This window comes from Pocillopora verrucosa, chromosome 10 (genome assembly GCF_036669915.1).
Source record: "Pocillopora verrucosa isolate sample1 chromosome 10, ASM3666991v2, whole genome shotgun sequence".
Lineage (NCBI taxonomy): Eukaryota > Metazoa > Cnidaria > Anthozoa > Scleractinia > Pocilloporidae > Pocillopora > Pocillopora verrucosa.
Genome location: NC_089321.1, coordinates 9,957,135 through 9,978,824, shown reverse-complemented (window position 1 = coordinate 9,978,824; position 21,690 = coordinate 9,957,135). Strand labels below are relative to the sequence as shown.

The 21,690-nt window shown below is 38.2% G+C and overlaps 1 protein-coding gene across 2 annotated transcripts in view; it reads right to left on the bottom strand.

Moving 5' to 3' along the window:
• Positions 1-21,690, bottom strand: part of LOC131799231 (collagen alpha-2(I) chain-like) — a 46,214-nt gene that overhangs the window by 14,073 nt on the left and 10,451 nt on the right. For both annotated transcript variants that reach the window (XM_066173747.1, XM_066173748.1), the window contains 39 exons: positions 21,627-21,680; positions 20,866-20,919; positions 20,036-20,089; positions 18,786-18,839; positions 17,983-18,036; positions 17,538-17,582; positions 16,440-16,493; positions 15,781-15,825; positions 15,370-15,567; positions 15,023-15,076; positions 14,573-14,617; positions 13,894-13,947; positions 12,950-13,003; positions 12,809-12,862; positions 12,242-12,295; positions 11,996-12,049; positions 11,155-11,199; positions 10,996-11,049; positions 10,711-10,755; positions 9,919-9,972; positions 9,247-9,300; positions 9,041-9,094; positions 8,828-8,881; positions 8,563-8,616; positions 7,626-7,670; positions 7,223-7,267; positions 7,039-7,092; positions 6,751-6,804; positions 5,992-6,045; positions 4,764-4,817; positions 4,613-4,666; positions 4,354-4,407; positions 3,566-3,619; positions 3,065-3,118; positions 2,637-2,690; positions 2,269-2,322; positions 1,703-1,756; positions 1,187-1,240; positions 430-483 (listed from right to left, as the gene is read on the bottom strand). In XM_066173747.1, the coding sequence (XP_066029844.1) occupies positions 430-483; positions 1,187-1,240; positions 1,703-1,756; positions 2,269-2,322; positions 2,637-2,690; positions 3,065-3,118; positions 3,566-3,619; positions 4,354-4,407; positions 4,613-4,666; positions 4,764-4,817; positions 5,992-6,045; positions 6,751-6,804; positions 7,039-7,092; positions 7,223-7,267; positions 7,626-7,670; positions 8,563-8,616; positions 8,828-8,881; positions 9,041-9,094; positions 9,247-9,300; positions 9,919-9,972; positions 10,711-10,755; positions 10,996-11,049; positions 11,155-11,199; positions 11,996-12,049; positions 12,242-12,295; positions 12,809-12,862; positions 12,950-13,003; positions 13,894-13,947; positions 14,573-14,617; positions 15,023-15,076; positions 15,370-15,567; positions 15,781-15,825; positions 16,440-16,493; positions 17,538-17,582; positions 17,983-18,036; positions 18,786-18,839; positions 20,036-20,089; positions 20,866-20,919; positions 21,627-21,680 (2,187 nt within the window). The remainder of the gene's footprint in view (positions 1-429; positions 484-1,186; positions 1,241-1,702; positions 1,757-2,268; positions 2,323-2,636; positions 2,691-3,064; positions 3,119-3,565; positions 3,620-4,353; positions 4,408-4,612; positions 4,667-4,763; positions 4,818-5,991; positions 6,046-6,750; positions 6,805-7,038; positions 7,093-7,222; positions 7,268-7,625; positions 7,671-8,562; positions 8,617-8,827; positions 8,882-9,040; positions 9,095-9,246; positions 9,301-9,918; positions 9,973-10,710; positions 10,756-10,995; positions 11,050-11,154; positions 11,200-11,995; positions 12,050-12,241; positions 12,296-12,808; positions 12,863-12,949; positions 13,004-13,893; positions 13,948-14,572; positions 14,618-15,022; positions 15,077-15,369; positions 15,568-15,780; positions 15,826-16,439; positions 16,494-17,537; positions 17,583-17,982; positions 18,037-18,785; positions 18,840-20,035; positions 20,090-20,865; positions 20,920-21,626; positions 21,681-21,690) is intronic.

Genomic DNA, 21,690 nt, shown 5'->3' with positions numbered 1-21,690 from the left:
AGAATAGGAAGGATCGCCAGGAAATTAAACGATGATCTTTATTGATCAAACTTTTTAATTTTTTTTAATAACTCCATTTGTTATAAATATTGTGGAAATATTTCACTAGTTAATGAAAACAAGCCTCCCTTCAAACCAGCCGTAGCTAAATTGGACCCTTTAGTATAAATATAACTTACACATTAATAGATAGCTACATGTTTTATATTTAGCTAAAGAGGGAACCAGAACACACGCCACATGACCACAGGCGCCGTGATCAAAATTACTAATATTTGAGGCGGAAAAATCAAGCTTTCTACAACTGCGTATCATTTGTTGCATTCTTATACTGATAAGAGAAGCAACGAAATGATAAATCGCCTTCTTTAGTTGGAAACAAAAAGAAACGACAGAAAAGAAAAAACTACAAATCTACTTCTGCATTACCGGTTGTCCAGGTAGCCCAGGCGAACCGCTTCTTCCGAGAGGTCCAACCGCACCCTGTCACATCAATCAAATAATAATTTTCACATTAACCACACCCACTTTGAAAACACTGGCGATCTTGGTAATCCGATTGGTTCTTCGCAGTGTGATGTACTCGCGAATCCCTTTTCTTTTGGCTCAAAATCACTTATTCAGGAAATCCAATCCAAAAAGAACATCTCCATAAAATGTTCCAATTCCAATCGTCTTTTTTTTCTCCTTAAAAAAGGCTTGGTTGCTCGGCGGAAAAAAAAAAAAAAGAAATATTCAAATTTTCAACCAGCTAGTGTCTCTGGATTTGGTTTGTCTAATCAGTTCTTTTCCAAAAACATAAAAAAGTAGTTCAGTTGGGAAAGAGAAACAAAACATTTCCAGTCTTGGACTCAAAAGAAAACAAAAACAAAAAATAAAGAAATTAATTCAATGTATTGCATAAAGCATTTTAGCTAACACTAAAGCTCTCAAAATCTGCAACTCCAAACGACTGGCCGAAGTGCGTCCTAGGCGAAAACAGATAAAATTTGAACACTCCGTAAAACTAGGAAACACGAATAAACCTAGTCAACCAGCCATAATATCACGTGCGACACGCGTAGAGACAATAGAACTTACCAGGTGAAAAAGGCATGAGTAAAACTGTATTTCTTAATACCACGATCAAAACTGCCTCTCAATCTTAGCTTTTCGCTGCTGTAAGGCAAAGACGTAGAAATTTTACCTTAACACCGGAAAGTCCTGGTTTTCCCGACATTCCTGAGGGTCCAACTGGTCCCTGGAAGAAAAAGAGGAAATTTTTAGAGATGTATCGTAAGCAGTAAACCAAGTACTGTTAAATAGTACTTCTCCAAAAATCGTTCAGGAAAGGTTCACATCTCTTTAATAAACCTCTGTTGAGTATGTTTTTGTGAGGTTTACTATAGTTAGTATGTCATTAATAAAATGCAAGTTAGTATTAACTGAAGCTATCTGTTTGCTATTTAAATAAGAAAAACTTTTTACTGAAAAAAATTCTACCTGTTAGTTCCTAATTTAGTTTTAAACGGTTGTGAATATATGGAAGTTTTACAAAACAAGAAAATCTCTTTGTTCCTCAAGCGCTATTCCGGTCCATCACAAGTTCGTGCTGCTATGGCCTCCATCGTACCTATTCTTGGTCTAATCTCGCAAGGATTTCGTCGCAAAACTGCTTTTCACGCAACGCACATTCGTAACACAAACAAAAGCGACCACTTACAGGGGGCCCCTGAGATCCAGGTTGACCAGTTGATCCAGCGGAACCTCGGTTTCCCTATAAAATAAATCACATAACACGCGGATGGATAAGAAAAGGAACCTCTTCCTTATACTGACCATAAGAAGGGAGAAAAATATCGACAATCCAATAGTGCCCCTACAACAACAATGCCGTCAAAGTAAAAGCTGCGCTCCGCCCGTGCATCATGACCTCGAACCAAATATTTTCCTCCCCCCTCCGGCCTACCATTAAGTCGTTAAGTACATATTCTCCCAACTTCTCAGCCAGTTACAGAACCGGTAGCCAGTTCGCACCAAGTTTGTTTATATTTCCAACTATCGTCTATCGTCTTGACCAAGAAGGGACCTAAAATACTGCGCATGCGCTCTTAGAAAAAAAATTCCTGTAAGTTTTAAGGAGCTCCATCAATTATTTTTTCTTAACACCCCATAAAACTACCTCCCCCGGAAGGGAGCTACGTTACAATCTACTTCTGAGCCAGTTATGGAAAATTGAGCAAAAAAGCGAAAGCGAAAGTTACCAACACGTTTGTCCTCCTCACTTACCTGGTAACCGGGTCCGCCCGTGTCTCCTTTGTTTCCCTCGGGACCGGAATCCCCCTAGGAATATAAACAACGTATTACTAAGTGCTGAGTCGCAACGGGGAGGATGGGGGGGGGGGAAGGATGGATTGAAATCCAGGTTACTAATTACTCAAAATGGCGACGATTATGGTTGGACACTTTCCGAACAGTTATTCAAACTGTTATAAAATAGTAAATGTTTCTATGTTTCAAAGGCAGAGGTAAAAAATTACACGGATTCTAGACTAAACTTCTCTTTAAACTCGAAAAGCATTTCATACAGCTTCCCATCCGCAGAGTGTAAGCTCAATGTCTTGCCCACAATTTCAGCGGCTTCTTTCAAATCTTACCGCGCCACCTTGTGGTCCTTTGGAGCCAAATGGTCCTTCGTCTCCTTTACGTCCCTGTAAAGAAAAGATACATTATTTAATTTAAAAAAAATTTAAAATCAAAAGCTCCCTAGAAATCAAGAATCCTTGAGATGAAACGACCGATCATGGCCTTAAACTTGCACGTCAGAATTCGACTATAAAGTTAACGCATTAAACAAAACATAATCATGTGCTCTAGTTGTTTTTCAATATATAGCATTCAAGATTTGTAGTAAAAAAAATTAAAAAACTGAAGGAGTGGGAAAAAGAAACAAAAATGACAAACAAACACGGCAAACTCGCAAAAAAAAATTCCAGCCAATTATTTGACTATGACCAAACCCGTATCCCGTAATCCGTAATCCCTTAATCCGTAATCCCGTATCCCGTATTCTGATACCACATACCTTCTCACCAAAATTTCCTTTCAACCCGATTGGTCCCCGAGGTCCAGTGGGTCCCTAAAAGATCAAATTTAAAAAAATCAATCCTAAAAGGGAATACTACTGAAAGTGAAATCACTACTTTTCTAGTACCAAAGGTCGTTCACAGGGGCGAATCCAGAAATTTACGATGGGTGGAGAGGGTCCGTTGATACTACCCGACAAACCTATACCCGTTCCTCTGTTCACTCGCAGTTGCACACGCACGCACACGCACGCACACGCGCAATCACGCACGCGCACACTTACAAGTACTCGCACACGCGCACACGCGAATCAGGTAGTTGAGAAGCAAACGCGACCCTGTCGTGGCAAAAAAGTTTGATCAGACAACTTGTAACAAAGCTCACAGATCTGATGGGATAGGGGGGAGGGGGGGTGCTCCGGAGCCTTCAAACCATCTCATCATTTACAATTACGATTAAAACTGAATCCTGCACAAATTAGAAACGTTTGGGTACAAACCGACATTCCAGCTTGTCCAGGAGTGCCTGGCGAGCCAACTGGGCCTCGTAAACCCTGCACGAAAAAAAGAAACATAGTAGTCAGACACCTCCGCATGTCTGAACGTTGTAAAGTCTGAGAAGCGACTCGATATCGTGCTTCAAGACTCTCAGATGAGACTTCAAGATGTGCTGCAGGATTAAAAACGACCACATAATCCAGTAATTAACTTTGTTTTAGGAGCGCATAACGTTTTCTCTAAAGCTAAAAACAAAATATCTAAAGTTATTGAACTTTGACTTCTGAAAGTCTCGAGTTGTCACTTTCTCCACTTTTGTTCCCTTTAACAGAGTTATAGTTTCGATTTTTAACGAAAACTTGGGTGTAAAAGATTGGTAATTGGGTATTTCTCTTTCATTTTTCGCAAAAAATAAGCACGCCGCTGGTGGAAATTTATCTATTTATGCATGCCCAACGTTTGACCGCTGTGTGACCCAAAGTACAATCGCTTTATTTCATTGAAAGCTGAGCGTTGGTGATCAACTCAGACAGGTAAAATTTTTGCTTAAACTCAAAATTAGATCAGATTTAAGCTTCACTGCAGATCAGGCGAGAAAATATCGATGTAAGTGCTGTTCTCCAAGTGAACCAGCAGAATATCCAATATGAAACAGACTACGCATACGGGAATTTGCAAACTTCAAAAAAACTCTTTATCGTCATGCAGCTAACGAACTGCGGGCTCAGTCTTATGGATAGCATTCTCAGTTAAATGACTGATGTAAGTAGAATGGCTCAAAGTGTCTCACCTGATCTCCGCGTTTTCCTCTAAGTCCAGGAATTCCAGGAGAACCATCTTGTCCCTGGGAGAATCATTTTCACATTAGATACTGAAAACGCAACACTAGAAGCAGAAAAACCTGGAAACATGCATAACGCTATTTTGTTTTGCTAAACAAGCAAGAGTACTTAAATTTTAAGACCGCCAAAGACAACTCTGTGTTTTCTAGAGAAAAATCAACCGAAAATCATCCTATCTTAAAGGCAACTTCTCAAAATAAAGTGCACCTTCGGTCCAGGCAACCCAGGCGGGCCAACACTTCCAGGAACCCCATCCAAACCCTACCAAAATATAAAACAACGTTCTTGATCAGGATTTTTTTTCCACAATTCAAGATTGCATTTCAAAGGTAAGACACCAATTGAGCATTTTTCCTACCGGAGCACCATCGTTTCCGTCAGAACCAGGGGAACCTCCAGGTCCAGCAGATCCCTAAACAAAACAAAAAAAGAAAGATTATTCACTTTCGTATCCTTTTTCCACATGTTGTTAACCCAAACGGTATTGCCCGAGTTCATCATTGGGTTCTCTGTGGCCCATTGGCAGACCATCAGATCGCGGAAGCCGAAGGTCTGAGGTTTGATTTCGTGTGGGAACCTACATGGTTTTCTTTGTCTTACCTCATGGGAAAAAACGAAAAAACATCTTTCTTTATTCGACTACCAAGCTCAAAATTCATTTGCTTTGTCATTCCATCCACCACAAGGCTGATCTTAGAATCTTAAAATCCTCATTTCTGATCCTAGAAGCTGGACATTTGGCACACGAAATTACAATATGGCCTGACGCAACATCGATTTTTCCGCAGCTCACTAATACAGTATAAAATCTCAAGGCAGGGGGTTCGATTCCTTTTAGAGAACCCTCACTGACACGTCGTGCCACGCTCAAGACAAAACAAATAACATCTTTCCTCATTAAACGGCCGAGCTCAAACTTGGAAGGGAGGAAATGGGAATTAAGCAATGGACATTCTACTAAGTGGCTCTTCTTGTACAATGATTCTGGAATTTGAAATGATAGTTTAATGTCAAATTCATTTCAGAGAGGAAAACAGGAGGACTAGTAGAAAGATCCTCAGCGCAAGGACGAGAACCAACAATAAAATCAACCCACATGCAACGCCCGTCCGAGAATTGAACAAGGGCCACTGTTACAAGATGAAAGCGGTCTATCACCGCTTTTTTATATGACACTTTTAACAATGCTGATCCTTGAAGTACGCACAACACTTGCCATAAATCGACCTGGAAATAGCGTGGTCCTTCAACGAGCTCTCTGCTGCACGTTGGTAAACCATCAAAGATCTGGGTTGGGTTGGTCAAAGAACGGATAACACTGTCCAATGGATAAATCGCCATCCACCGGATAGTGTTAAGAAAAAGTACTGCGTTATCCACCATATAGAACTTTATCTTTGAATAAAGCTATCCACGCTTCGAACAACTGTAACCTGAGGTTTCATTCCTCGTTTCGTTGTTTCACTTCCGTGAAAAACAAATAACATCTTTCTTTGAGTGAGGGTTTTATCAGTACATTGTATCTCGACTGGAAGACTCCTCATAGTTAGTTAAATAATCATTTTAAATCGCCAAAAATCACTTACAGGTTCTCCTTTCTTTCCGGAGGTACCAGTTCTACCAGGAAGTCCTGGGAAACCCTAACACAACAAAAAAAATAAAAGAATATTATCTTTAATATAGAAACATTTCGAGCAACTTTGAATCGAGTGTCGAATATAATTCAGGATTGCTTTGGTTTTGCTTTGCCTCGTAATGTGATTGGTCGAAAAAACTCTCGCCTTTCTTTCAACCAATCAGAGTCAAAACTAAAACCGCGTTTTCCCGCGCTTCAGGCAATCTTCTTTTTTTCCTTCCAGTTCTCATTGGCTTCTTATGATATGTTCCTTTGTTCTGATTGGTTATTATCATTTCTGTAGTTTTGGTTTAACGACACTTGGTCGAAAAGTGTTCTAACAAAAAAAGAGTATGTTGATAGTCTTTTGGTTTCACTGAATATCAGGTAATTACTACTAACGCTGTTTAATCTGCTATTTTAAAAATAAACGGCGGAGGTAAAGAAGCTTGCTTTGAGTTTGGTTAAAGACGCTTTGTGATTGGTCAAGAAAACTGACTCCATTCTCTAATCCAATCAGATTCAACAGTAAAAAAGTTTTCTATTCAACGATAAATATTGAAAAAAAAAACAACACCAAATCTTTTTCACCTGAGAGATCTCGAAATTAATTATCTCCTCTGTCTGATAAACATTGTCATGATTTAGCTCTGAGAAATGGCAAAAAAAAATAGTGTTGCTTTGGTCGTTTTATCTTCTTATAACCTCTCCGTTTACAATAACAACATACCGGTGATCCAGCAGCGCCTGTCGCTCCCCGCTTCCCATCCGGTCCTTTGTCTCCCTTAGAAGAATTGAATATTGACGTTTAACTTAAATCATTGAAGAACAAACATTACTGTCAATGCTGTTGCATTAGTGCAAGTTCTAACGTTCCTACGCATTACGTTCCAGTTTCTTTCGGAACAGGAGTCGCGTGTCAGTTGCGAGTCATGTATTCAAAATCGAACTGCGGCGTTCAGATACTAAATTGCCTCGATTTTTCTCACACCTAGTAAAAAGAATTACTTCCCCTTACCGGTATGCCATCATCCCCACTCAATCCATCGTCTCCAGCCATTCCAACTGGGCCCTGAAAACCACCAAAACAAAACATGATTATGACAGAGGTCTTCGTTTACAGACCTTTATAGTTTCGGCTCATCAGATCATCAAAACAAAAAGCGAAAAACAAACAAGCGTCATAAGTCGAGAAACTATACCGGTACGCCAACAGGGCCTGGCTCTCCAGCTTCTCCACGGTTACCCTGCAAAATAAATCATAACCTAGGACAATTAGTCACCACACTAACGGATGCAGAAATTGAGGAATTTCACCTCAAAGAGACTGTTACGGTGAGAACAATCCAAGCGCCGGAAGTACAAATCGAGAAGTAATTTTTACAAAATAATAGTACCGTGACCTTTGAGAAGTTTCTACTGACTAAAATAACAGTGAAATTTCACAGCATTTTTCTAGAAAGCTCAGCGATCTGAAGCAAATTGTGGCTTTAAAACATAAACTGGAATAAACCCTAAGGCAACAGTCTTTCCTCGGTACAGAAGTGTAGAAGCGTTTGAGAAAAACGCGCCTGTAATTTGTGATTCAAAGAAAATTCCTCTCACCGCTTCTCCTGTCTTTCCATCTTTTCCTCTTTCACCTCGCATACCCTGTATAAAAGAGAAATTTTAAAGAATAGTGATGAGACGTTGCAGCAATGTTGAATATTACAAGAAAGTAAACGTCTGTGACATCTTAAGAGGTTGGGAAGGGCATAAGTCACGGATAGCAAAATTTTTCAGCCCTTAATTGTGATCAAGCTTTTTTATCTAATTCAACGTTACTCTACAAAACCTTCTCTTTATTGTGTTCATTGGAGAATATTTTTCTCCTCATCCCCTCAACATCCTTTCTTACATCAAGTACAATTTCCTTCAGTTTGCCTCTCCTTCAACGCTCGAAGTTAAGTCCTAAGATTCTTCTCTGAAAAACGTTTCTGCTCTCCGAATGTACTTTTTAAACAAGTAATTGTAAACATGTCCCAATTGTTCTACACACCTGTCCCATGCGGGGCAAAATTACTGAATGCGGATTGGCGGAAACAGAGGGCATTTTTTCTTAATCACGAGGTTACTTTTGGTAATCAAGAGGGCATGATTACTTAACGATGATTGAGCATTTTTGCTGTTTGCGGTAACGATTTATTTAATGCAATTTAACTAAACGAAGCCGTTTGACGTTGTCAACTGTATTTTGAGAATAAAATGTTCATTGAATCTACAGGTCAGTTACGTTTGGTTTGACATTAATGGCGGCACTGAAGGGGCTTTATCGCGCGGACATCGTGCGCAAATGCAATTCCCTCAAAAAATTTGTCGTTTATGTCATAAACAAGTAATCGCAAGTGCCCGAGGGCAATTAAGGATTAATTTCACTTGTATTTCCAAAGTCTTCCCAAAATTGCCCAAGTCGCGAAGCGAAATGACGAGGCAATTTTGAGAAAACTTTGAGAATTTATCCTTAATTGCCCTTGGGCCCAAACCATTACATACACTAACTCACCGGATTTCCAGTGTTACCAGGCACACCAGTTGGTCCTATTTTTCCTGTGGGGCCCTACAATAGAAACGGTAAAAGTCACTTCCTGTTATTTTCCTGTAAACTACATATTTGTTAGGAGCACAATAATGTTGTGTAAAGGCTACAAACTGGTAACCAACCCATTAAAAAGAGAAGATAAACCACTACAAGCTGTTATTCAAACCATGTGATTCATGCACTTATGGTTTGACCTTGTGACGCTCACGTGTCATGGCCCGTGGCTTACCTGTCCTCCCAGAGGTCCTTGCAGACCCGGTTCTCCTCTTTCTCCACGACGACCCTGAAGTGAAACATTCATTACTCAGTCAGTCCTATAAATAGTTGACCCATTAACCAAGGTAGAAGAGCCAGTATTTTATTATCAAATTAATTCTCTCTCGTAAATAAGGATGAGGCCCTTAGAGGAAATCAGAGGGCAACTTTGCAAGAAAGTACCCACCTCTCTTCCAGGGTTTCCCGGCTTTCCTTGTTGACCTCTTGCACCTCTGTTACCCTGGTGACAAAAGAGTATTCAACTTAAGTAGTGAGTCAGCTATAAGACAAAATGCGAGGGGGCTAAGAACTACATGAAGATAAAGTTAAAAAATTATATCAGAGTTTTACTTAAGCATTTAATTGCACTTCATTTTATACAGTTAATCTGACCTTCATTCCTCTAGAGCCAGGGCTACCAGGAGCACCATCTCGACCTGAATTGCCCTATCAACAAAAAAACACACCATATCAGTGGAAAGCGAACAGTAGACAGTGGATGGTGGACCGTGGATAGTGGACAGTAGACAATAGACAGTGGATGGCGGATGATGGATAGTGGAGTGGATAGTGGACAGTAAATGGTGGATAGTGGACAGTAAATGGTGGATGGTGGACAGTGGGTAGTGGACGATGGAGAGTGGACAATGGACGGTGGGGAGTGGATAGTGAACGGGGGATAGTGGAAAAGTCCATACCTGTTTTAAAAGAAACTGAAAAACGACTATGGAGTGGATGGTCGGTAGTGGATGGTGGACAGTGGGTAGTGGATGGTGGACAGTGGATGGTGGATAGTGGACAATGGATGTGGACAGTGGGTAGTGGATAGTGGACAGTTGACAATGGACAGTGGATGATGGACAGTGGACAGTGGATAGTAGAGAGTGGACAGTGGATAGTAGACAAAAACTAGAAGAAAATGCGTGATGGACAGTAGACAGAGGCTAACAAACAGTCAACTCAGAACAGAGGACAGTAGCTAGCACAAAATAAATGGTCGACAATGCCCACTGCATTTAAGAAATGCATCTTCTTTAAATCTTGAGTTGTATTTCTAGTACTCACCATGGATCCTTTGGCTCCACTGAATCCTGGGGCACCTTGTGCACCGGAAGGGCCCTGAAATGAAGAAAGGAAAAACACATGTAAAATGAAGAACTGATCTAACACACTTATGATGTAAAATCAAAACTCAGACATTTAATGCCCTATATTTAACAGTACCACTACTTACTGCTACCTTCTAACTGCCAGCTGAGATTAGTAATGAATTACCATGCAACAACTGGATTATAATATTACTCCTTTAATCATATCCATTCCAATTTCCACAAATGTGATTTGTACATCCACTAATTAATTTTCACCTATTAAACTGTTGAGTTGTAATCAGACTAATAAGACAGTTGACTGCATGTTTAACAGACACCTGTAATTTGAGACATCTTACCAAATACCTGTAATTGGACAGTTAGAACAGCCAATCATACTAAGTCTACTCAGCCCAATCCACCAATCACAGAGCTGATAATAATAACTGTAGCAACAAGACTGGGGAATTTCAAAAAATCAGAATCCTGCTTGAGTTCATGCAATTTTGCAATCACTTGTATGATTTAAGACTGAATTGGACCACTTGGTCCAACTGCCACTATTTACAGGGTTCTGTGCAGCACACATGTGCACTAATATCAATTTTTTTCCTTTTTTTTTTTCAACTTTGCCACAAAGGAGGGACTGCTCATAACCTACTCTTGCCAAGGTGAAGTAGAATGAGATGCATGCATTCAATTCAAACAACAATGGGGCAGCTCTTAAGAAGATGTTTCTCAAAAATGTAGTTATTTTAATACTCACAGGGAAACCTGCTGAGCCTGGTCGGCCATCATCTCCAGGTCGACCCTGAAAAAATCAACAAAGGAATTAAAAAACTACATATTCCATACATGTCAGCATTTTAACCATCCAAGTTAAACTTGTGCAGCAAGTCTCAGCTTTTTTTGCACACTACTGCAACTCATTTCTCTTTGATATCAATGATCTACAGAGACCAAAATAGATTCAAGAAGAGCAAAATTCCTCACTAACTAGTAATTATGTTAAGAATCGTTCTAATCAGCAAATATGCCTGACAAAACGTACCGGTGCTCCAGTATTACCAGGTCTTCCAGGTTTGCCAGCTGGACCTTGAGATCCCTGTGAAGACGAAAAAAGTTATAGAACAGGCAAGATAACAATGCCAGAGAATCTTCTCCATGCACCCAGATTACAGATATATTTTTTTACATTTAGGCAACATACCCTCATGCCTGCCCTTCCTTCTTCACCAAAATCACCTACATTTCCCTGTAAATCAAAAATGAACATAGATATAGGTATAGATATATTTAACTATATACATATATAAAGAAAAGGTGGATATATTTATATATATTAACATACATACATACATATATGTGTATATATATATATATATATATATCTATAAATGAATGTGGGGGTAGAGTCTACCTAGGCATAAAGTGCTCAATGCTCTGGTAGCAGAGCTAAGTATACATAAGTTAAAGAAGTAAAGAGGTTGCATTGATTCTATGTGACCATCTGAGTTTTGCGCCTAAGCGCTCATCAGACAGAACTCGAAACTCAGAACTTTATATATATATATATATTGGGTTGTGTAAGACAACATATGCCTTTCCCATGTGTTTTGTATACATGCATATGCGACATTTCTTTTGAAAAAGGACTCTCATTGGTGAATTTTCCTCCTAGAACAAAAATTTGTGGAAATGGTCTTTTCAATCCATAGTGTACAAAATTTCACTTCCAACTGACAATAGACTTCCCTGAATGATCAGGTTTGCTTACCATTCATGCAACAAAAACAAAATCTATAAGAGTAAATGCAAATCAGGATTTTCCTGAACTAGGTGATGATACCTTGTTCAATTCATAAATATCACCATCCCAAAAATGAAAGTTAAATTCATCCAGTTAAATTACTACTGACTGTTTCTAAACATTGTCTTCATTCAAGTGTTTTGTGAAAATACTGCAAAAGTGTCCTCATGACATGTTTTAATGATACAAAAAAATTCCAAGATTATAAATATGCCTTCAAAATCAATGTCATTTGACAGACCTGGTCACCTTTGGCTCCTGGCAAACCATCAACACCTGGAGAACCTTGGGCACCCTGTGATGATAAGACAAGATATTAACTACTGTAAATCTAATAAATAATTAGCCAGTGTTTAAACAATTTCTCAGCTTATAATAAGGTTGCTAATTTTAAAGATGCAGATGAACAGCATGAAAACAAGGAAAAATTAAAACAAACTCCAAGCGATATCTGAGGAAAATTTATGATTCGCAAAATATCTCTTACCCTTTCACCTGCTCTTCCTTCTGCTCCCCGGTAACCAGCTTCTCCTTGGTTGCCCTGTGTCACAGCAGGACATAAATAAATGAATCAATAAACAATATATTTTAATTCCCTTGATTTTTTTATGTCCCATTTAAAAATTCTGATTGGCTCTTCTTGAGGGTCACATGAACCTACTTTGATCCCCTTTCAAAAAAGTATTTGGGTTTCATTTACATACTTAGTAACTTCATTGAAACTTTTTTAGATAAAAAGAAAAATCTCTCTCAACAAACTTTTTTTTTAATAGAAGTTCTGCAATTACAAAACATGTCTTTCACAACAAGTTCTGAAAATAAATTTATTTACATAGCTTGAGGTTGGCCTTAAATCTGTTGTTTTGTTTTTGTTTTTTTTTTTTTTGGTCTTTTTCCCTTTTATGGCAATCAGCTTTGTCTAATCGATCAATTAGGATCTTCCAAAACATTGCAACAAATAGCCATTTGGCTTCACCCCAAGCCAGAATTTATTATTATTATTATTTTAATATCAATAAATAATTAATACAAATAATTATTTGATTCATATAACCTGTGCTCCTGCTTCACCCATACTTCCTCGCTTTCCTGGCCTTCCTTGTCTACCCTTAAATGAATGAAATCACAAATTTTTAACCTCAGAAGTGACTTGTCAAAACACTAAAATCCTTAAATTTATATGCATTGATCATACCTTCCTGCCTGAACGGCCTCTAACACCCATGGCGCCAACATTTCCCTTAGTTCCCTGTGGAAAGAAAAATGAAAAAGATCATCCTATGAATTCTTACTTTTCCAAGAAACAATGAAATGCCTATAGGCAATTGAGTATTTGTCAGTCTTTTCATGCAGTTTAGTCAGGTATGTAGACATTAAACAGCTTCCAATTAGATTAAGATTACATGTAGAGACTTAAAAAGTTCAACACAAAAGATTTTTCAAAGAGGGAAGCTCATCAAAGAGCACCAGCTCATTAGAGAGGATGGTTTTATAAGAAGGGAGATATTACAAAAAAGAGGTGTTATAAACAGGGGATGTTTTAGAAAGGGAAGTGTCCAAAAAGGGGCTTAATAGACAGGAGGCTTATTCAAGAGACTTATCATCAAAGAGCAGTGCTCATCAGAGAGGGAGATTTTATAAATAGGGGGGGTGTTAAATGAAGGGGTGTCATCGAAAGGGGGGTGTTATTGAAAGGAGGGTTATGTAGGGAGGGGGGTTTACCATACAGGAGGCTTATTTAAGAGACTTATCATCCAAGAGCAAGGCTTATTAGGGAGGGAGGTTTTATTAATAGGGAGTGATAGAGAAAGGGGGTGTTATAGAAAAGGGAGTGTCATAGAAAAGAGGGTTATGTAGAGAGGGGGTTTACCAGACAGAAGGTTTATCTGAGAGACTTATCATCAAAGAGCAAGGCTTATTAGAGGGCAGCATACATGTATATAGGAGTGAGCTTTTAAAGAGGGCGCACATGGCTGATTATGGAGGGGGGTATGTCAGAGAGGGAACCTTTCTCGAATTGGGGGGCTTCTTAGCATAGATACATGGCAATTATTGGAAGTGGCTCATCATAATGGGGGTTATTCAGGAGAAGGACCTATAAGAGTGTTTACATTAAAGATATGGTCCAACAACACTTACTGCGGAACCCTTAGCTCCTGGTGAACCTCTTGGTCCAGGGGGACCAGGTGCTCCCTGTCAATAGATCAAATACAAATAATCTGACATCCAGATTATTAAGCCAACTAATTGTTCTGAACATGAAAGTAAGTCATTTTATAATGAATTGATGAGTCCTGACTCCAGCTTGAATGTAACTTTTGAATGAGTTAAGCCAATCTAGACAAATATTGAAGGACAAGTGGAAGAAAAAGTTTGTACCTCAAAAACCAAGTTACCAAGGGAGGGGTTCATATTGTATCAATTAAAGGTGAAGTATACCCCAAAACTTACTGAGAAAATTCCACATCAAGCAAAGAAATAATCCTTGCAGGTCTACTGCGGTTGAAACAATTACCAAAAAGAAACCTGAACAAATTCAGGCCTTGACAGACACCATACCTCCCAGATACTAGCTGGTGCTACTTCAAAGCTACAAAAAGCCACATGCTAGAAGCAAGGGAAATTTCCATTGCATAATTCACCTGCAGAAACCATTTCTTTTTTTGAAATTCATCCAAATTGTGAAAATTTCATATTTCATCAATTCACTTTGCCAAAGACTTACATGTACTATATAAACAATGCACAAAGGATGATGACTGCAACAAAAAATTTGTAAAATATTAAAATCTTTGAAAAGTTTTCAAAAAAAACTTACCGAGTCTCCCCTTCTCCCAGGTGGTCCAGCTGACCCAGGGGTTCCCTAAAAAGACAGCAATGAGAAGTCCACAGTTAATGTTACATATTAACTGTGCTATAAATAATCACACTTTTACAGATGCCATACATATTCTTATAAGTTATTATCAGTATGTTGTAGAAGCACTCCAAGAAAAATCTAATGTTGCCATTTATTTTAGGCCAGAGATGAAAGTCATTCAATTTCTGTAACAACGAAACTGAACCCTGGCCTTTGTTTAAACCCCTGCAACCATTACACCACACACACATGTGGTGTCTTCTAATGACATGAAGAGAGGTACCCACAGATACAGTTTTCATTTAGCAGCCACCCACTAGGAAAAAGAAGCCAAGTTTTGCAATAAAACAAGTCTAAATGATAAAAAATTCTGACAGAAGGGAGATCAACAATTTAATCAGTACATACTGGTGCTCCTTCTTGTCCGATTTCACCAACCAGTCCCATTGGTCCTGCCACTCCCTGTCAAAAGAGTAGTCACAATTAATACTGATCCTTCAGATCTGCTGTTTGGTGCTGGTCTTTCAATTCCTTTTTCCTCATCGGCCTTCCTGTTTGTCAATCCCTGAATCAAGTATTTTCTGACAATTTAGTGACGGCATTAATTACCACTACTTTTACTCACAACACACTCCAAGTGTAATTTAACACCCTAGTTTTTTAAAATTAAAAAAAAAAAATCCTTGTAGCCAAGTTTTGCCTGTACTTAATTATTTTAAACATCTTACAACCACAGCTACCAGTATTTTAATTACCATATCACCCTTGTAGCCTGGTCTTCCCTCTGCCCCAGGCAGTCCTGCTGCTCCACTATCTCCCTTAGGTCCTTGCACCCCATTCTCTCCTTGCGCACCTGGTCGTCCAGTTGGACCAGCTTGTCCTGGGACACCTTGGTCACCTTTAGCACCAGGGGCTCCACTACTACCCCCACTTCCAGTCTCTCCTGGAATACCCTTTGAAGAGAATCAAACAAACATTAATTGGTTTATTTGCCACAATTATGCCACAAGGTCACATCTTTTAGAGATTTAACGGCCAAAATCAGTTCCTATTAAGAGATTTCAACTTAGAAAGTATTATTGAAGAGGTGTAACCTAATTATAATTACATGGTTTATAACTAAGCAGTATAGTAAATGACGGGAAAAAGGAAAGAAGTTTACTTACAGCAGATCCCTCTAAGCCTGGTGTACCTGCGGGTCCAGTTGGTCCCTATAACAACACAAAAGAGAAAGATTGTTTCCACAACTACATACACATTAGCAGCAATTCAGGGGAAGTTGAAGTTAATTACTGTAGTCTAATTAACTAAACCTTTGATCCATTAAAGTGAATGGCATCCAATTTCTCCTTAGAGTGTAACCCGTGAATCAAATGTGAAGGTCAAGAGAGTGAAGGATATAAATGATCACCAATTTAAGAAGCTCCTGATTGTCCAACAAATTCTCCTTGTCAGTACCACAGGAAATGTAAAGAGAATGGTTTGGAGAATATAAATATAATGTAAGGCTGTAAAGTGTTAGCCCCATGATTTTCATTTAAAACTGATCCAGGACTCTTATCAGATGTTATCAGTGACAAGTTAGGATCATGAAATTAGTTTTAAACAAGTTATGACTTATGAAAAAATTACATCTTCATGGCTGTCAAAAAGTGTAGGTCAAGGGACTGGACTCATTATCAGAACAGCCACAAGTGAGCACATGGGCTAACACAAGAAGTCAGACCACTCCATACAGTAAGGGGCTTTATTTAGGACAAAAATAATTAACTCTAGGATTTTGAAACAACTACAAGATAAAAACACAAATTAAAATTTGACTTACTTGATTTCCTGTTTCCCCTGGCTCCCCTGGTCGTCCTCTGGGGCCTTGGGCACCCTAGTGAAGAAAATAATAGAACATTTTGTGCTCACTTGAGGAATTCTTTGAAGTTAGGTAATCTGCAGCGATTTCACTAAGGCTTGTACCTGGATATACTCTAACTAGGGCTCAAATAGCCTTGCCCTCTTCCCACAGATAGTCCAGAATATATATAATTATATATATCTATAAGAAAATTTTGAAATTCTTCCATGCTTTTTCACATATTTTGGAGCTGAAAATAACATGGCTTGCTTCAGTTACCAAAAAATTGTCAATTTTTAAGATAACTGAGACATGAGTTGATGTATAAATCAACAGATAATAATTTATAAGTTCTCTAATACAAATACTTTTACTTGTAAAATACCTTCATTTTACACCTTCAAAGTTAATTAATTTTCAAGAGGATTCTTGAGGAAAATATGAGATATAAATACTATTCATTATTCCTTTGGTTGAGATTTTGAAAGTAATCAGCTAAGCAAACTCCTCTTCGCAGCCACCAATTTACCCTTTCCCAACCCTGAATGAAATTCCTGAATTTTACAGTAGTTAGGAAACACCATCAGAAAAAAGACAATTAATCCCTACAGTTTTTTGTCTTCTTTTTCAGCTAGCTTTTTTCCTTTTTTCTTTTTATGTGTAATGTGTGCTCATGTGTGGTACCTGACCCTTCAATATAATACTTTATTAATAACCTACGTAAGGCTGCCCTATCTTTTTAGCCCCGAATGGTTATTATGGGCTGCCTGAACCCAGGTAAAAATATAAGGTGGGATCCTGCCAATCCCACCTGGGATCCCAGGTGTGTCCCAGGTAGGATCCTGCCTTTTTCAGGTGGGGTTAAACCTAGAATCCCACCAATCCCTCTTAGGATCCTGCCTCAAATTTCAGATAGTTTCCCAACTAGGAAATCATATCCCAGGCAGGATTGTACTCGGGATCCTGCCAAGCGACTCTCTCCATTTTTCATGAAATATATTTTTTTAGTATTATGTAAAGTAATGTAGGGTAAAAATAAAAAGTTGTTTTTGCTGCAGACATTCTTCAGGTACTTACAGGTGCTCCATCAGCACCAGGCCTGCCATTCTCACCACCAGATCCCTACAACAGTACCAAAATTATCAATCATCAATAGAGAAATTTAAAGATTAAAGTGAAATTTAGTAAACATAACAATTTCAGGAAGTCTAGATATACCACAAATAATGAGAAGAATTTATTACACTTTGACAAACTTTGGCCAATGACTTTCAAACCACCCCTCCCCCTTCCTCATCTCTTACATTCCTTTCCCCCCTACCATGCAGTCTTTGAAAATAAAAATGTCATGAAAAACTCCTCTTAAACCATACAGTGTACAGTTGGATTCTCTGCTACCTGAGCAACATCAAAAATACTTCTTACATCATTTTGATTCAATACTGTAACAATACACCATTTTCCATTAAATACCTCTTGACAACTCTTTACAGATCATGCAAATTAAACATAATTTATTTACCCTTGCTCCAGGGCTACCCTGTTCACCTGGGTCTCCCTGAGTTCCTTGTGCTCCCTGGGAAAAAAGTCATCATAGTATCAAGATTAATGTACCCTTTTTCAAGGACTCTTCCAGGACTCAAATTCATTTTTCCAGGACTTCAAATTGCACCAAATTCAAACCCTTTCATTCCAGATATTTCAAAATCAATTCTCCATACTGTATAGTCTACATACATGTCTTATAGCCTTAATTTTGAAAACTTTATTGCTTGAGTTAAGCAGATTTCCACGATTTTCTACAACTTGTAGTCTCTCTCCAGGACTTTCAAAAATGTCAATGAAAATTAAATTCCAGAACTTTCCAGGTTTTCCAGGACCCATAAAAAACCCTTTAATATATAAAATGTCAATGCAACTGATGAATGTGGAAAAGGAATTCCTTCTATGTAAACTTACAGACTGCTTGAATTATTTTTTCCTGAATCCACAAAGAGGAGTTTCAGTGTGAAGGATGTTTGTGTAAAAGTCAGAAAATTCTACTCCTACTACCCAGAATTCTGTGGCTAAATTTCAGTGGTTTGTTGGCAGAGATGTTTTAATTTGGAAAATATTTTCCAGTTGCTTTATTTTTTCTGTGATGACATTTCCTGATGAAGACCCTGACTTCAATGTTCTTTTTTAGTAATTTACACAGAAAGAAACTATTGGTCAAACAAGCTACATGTATACAAACTTATTTTTCTTGAAAAATACGTATCAGAAACAATAATGAGCATTATATTCAGGCACATAGATTAAGAAAAAACCCTTCCAGAAACTTACACGATCTCCTTTTATACCAGAAAGACCAGGGACGCCTGAAACACCTGGGGGTCCCTGATAGTTAGGTAAGATTACAATGAAATTCATAAGTATACACAGTAATATGATATCTCTGGAAAAGTTTAAAGAAGAAAGTTGAATGACTAGAAGAAGCTGTTATTAAAGAGTGAAATGAGGAATATATCTGTAAGAAAAGGTGGAAGGTGCAGTGTGGATTGAGCATGGGGAATATGGAGTATATGAATGAAGTGACAGAGGAAGGTGGAGAGCAAAGATGTGTGTGTGCATGTCATGTGAAGTATGGAACAATACTTGCTCAATGCATAATGCAGATTGCATAATGCATCATTTAGAACATGGAATGTAGAATCATCATCTTTGGTAAAAAATTTGCATGAATATGAGGAGAAGTAGCAAATAAAATATGAATGTAAAAATGAAGACAACAAAATTATTAATTGATGGTTCTAGTTATAATAGCCTACAGTAGATCTGCAAAATCTTGGGACTTCCCCAAACAGAAAACCAATTTAAGAACTCACTTACACACATTACAAGGAACTCAAGAAAAGCATTCACTCCAACGATATAATTATTACAATGTATAGATTGCACAGCTTTTGTTTTGAATAAACATTTCAATCAACAAACAACTCAGTACTAAATTCACACTCCTAGAAGAGACCTGAGTGGTTTTTAAACAGCAACACAATGAAGTTGAGTTTTCTCCTGTTTGTTTGATCTTTATCGCAAAATTGTTTAATTCCTATCTCATTTGTGCTGAGTGGACTTATATTATTCCTAATAAAACAAGAACAGCATGTCCCTATAAAAAGCCTTGGAGGTTCCTTACAAAATTGTTGAATGGTACAAATTTTCCCCAAAAGTGAAACTGTAGACTGAGGTTAACCCTTTAACTCCTGTGAGTGTCCAAGACAGAATTTCTCCTCACAACATCAATACAATATCAACCAGATAAGTGATGAGAATAAAGAAAAATATCAATTTGGGAATAATTGCTTGATCCAATACTAAATTCTCTGAACTAACATTGTAAGAATTGTATGGTTGACAGTAGGGAGGATTGAAAATTTGACCTGGGAGTTAAAGGGTCAACTGATAACTAGTGGACTTCACTGCATTTCCTGAAGAAGACTTGCAATATGAAGGCAATCTACACCAAGAGTGATCACTCATAGGACATGTTAGTTATACTTTAAAAATGAAACATTATCAAAGGTTCATCTTACACTTAGTCCCGGTTCCCCAGGGTCCCCAGCATTTCCCGGAGGTCCTGGTACACCCTGTAGTTTGTTAAAATAACAAATGTTAATTAAAGTGAATTCCAATAATGATATTAAATGATGGTTTTCAGTAAGACTTAAATTGAGGATCCCCAATAGGTTTTTCTGGCTTCTGGATTGGGCTCATTTGAAGGCCCAGATCCTGGAATTTAGAGTAGAAAGAGAGGAGATGCAGGATTAATTTTTATCATGAATGGGACAGTCAGAATCAGCAATTTCAAGGGGTGGAATTTGGGAAATAATAAAGTATGAAATGATCTGAAGGTGCAATCATTAAAAATTATTTCACAAATGATATTATGATCTAAAAGCAAATTTCTGGATACAGCACCAAGTAGAGAGAAATATCTTGAAGATGGAACTCCTGGTGACGTGAACTATAAGTCTGGAGTCGAACATCTATGATATCATTCCAGAACTTGAAATGAGTGAGCCACAAAGGTGAATAGCATTGCAGCCTACTACACAACTGTCCAAGACTGGTCATCAAGTTGCAGTCTTGTGCTTAAAATTTAGTAGCCTAATTTCTTTTTTTTTTTTTTTTTTTTACTAGCCATGTGAACCATTATATACCGTTGCAACTGAGAAGACTGTGGTTGATGTTTGTTTTTTTTTTGTTTGTAGGTATACCTATTGTGCATGCATGGACAGTTTAACCTTTTGACCCATAGAGTGACTAGCATCAAATTTCTTTGTACAATATTACCCCTGAATCACATTAGTGCACAAAGCACTTTCTGTTTCATCACTCACACAAACTGTGTTACAGTACTTACATCTGCTCCATTCATTCCTGGTTCACCTGGGCTGCCTGTTTTACCTGCTTTTCCCTGAGATTTAATTCAAAATAACAACATCTTTAGTTATTAACCCAGCTTGGGGGCCATGCTGGGCAATATTGGCCCAAGATTGTGGCAGTATGGACCAAAAATGACCAAGGCCCAACTTTCACTAGTACACTGCAAGCAGACAAGGTTGCCTATAGTTCCTTAGCCCCTAAGAGTAACTGTTTAATTTCTTTATCTATATATCACCAATATGTAGTCAGGATTATCATTACAAGCCAATTAGCCACAAAAACCAGCAAGCTGTAAAACCATTTTGAGATGGCTTCTTTTTTAATTGTGATCAAAGACAGACAATAAGTGTTTTATAAACTGAGTCAAAGTAAGGCTGAAAAAGGTTACCACTATTCAAATGTGCCTCAGAATGCTTGAAATCATCTCTCAGAGAATTTCAAATACCATTTTTTTTTTTGGGAGGTGGGAGGGTGGGGACCATACCCCTGGACCAACCCTAAAAGGGTGTGTCCCTTTGCAACAAGTCATCTTTCCAGCACAAGTACAATTCAATAAAGCTGCCCACTCAGGTCAGGTCATTTCTTTATCACTCATTGGCAACAGATTCATACACTATAATCGGTCAAAACATCATTTCTTAACCATTCAACAACTAACTTCTCCTGACAGCATCACAGTTACAGTAGATCAAATTTATGGTCAGAAGAATAGAGGAATTGATCACATGTGAAACTCACTGCTTGGCCATTTACTCCAGGTGGACCAATCTGTCCAGGAGCTCCCATTTCTCCCTGAAAAGAA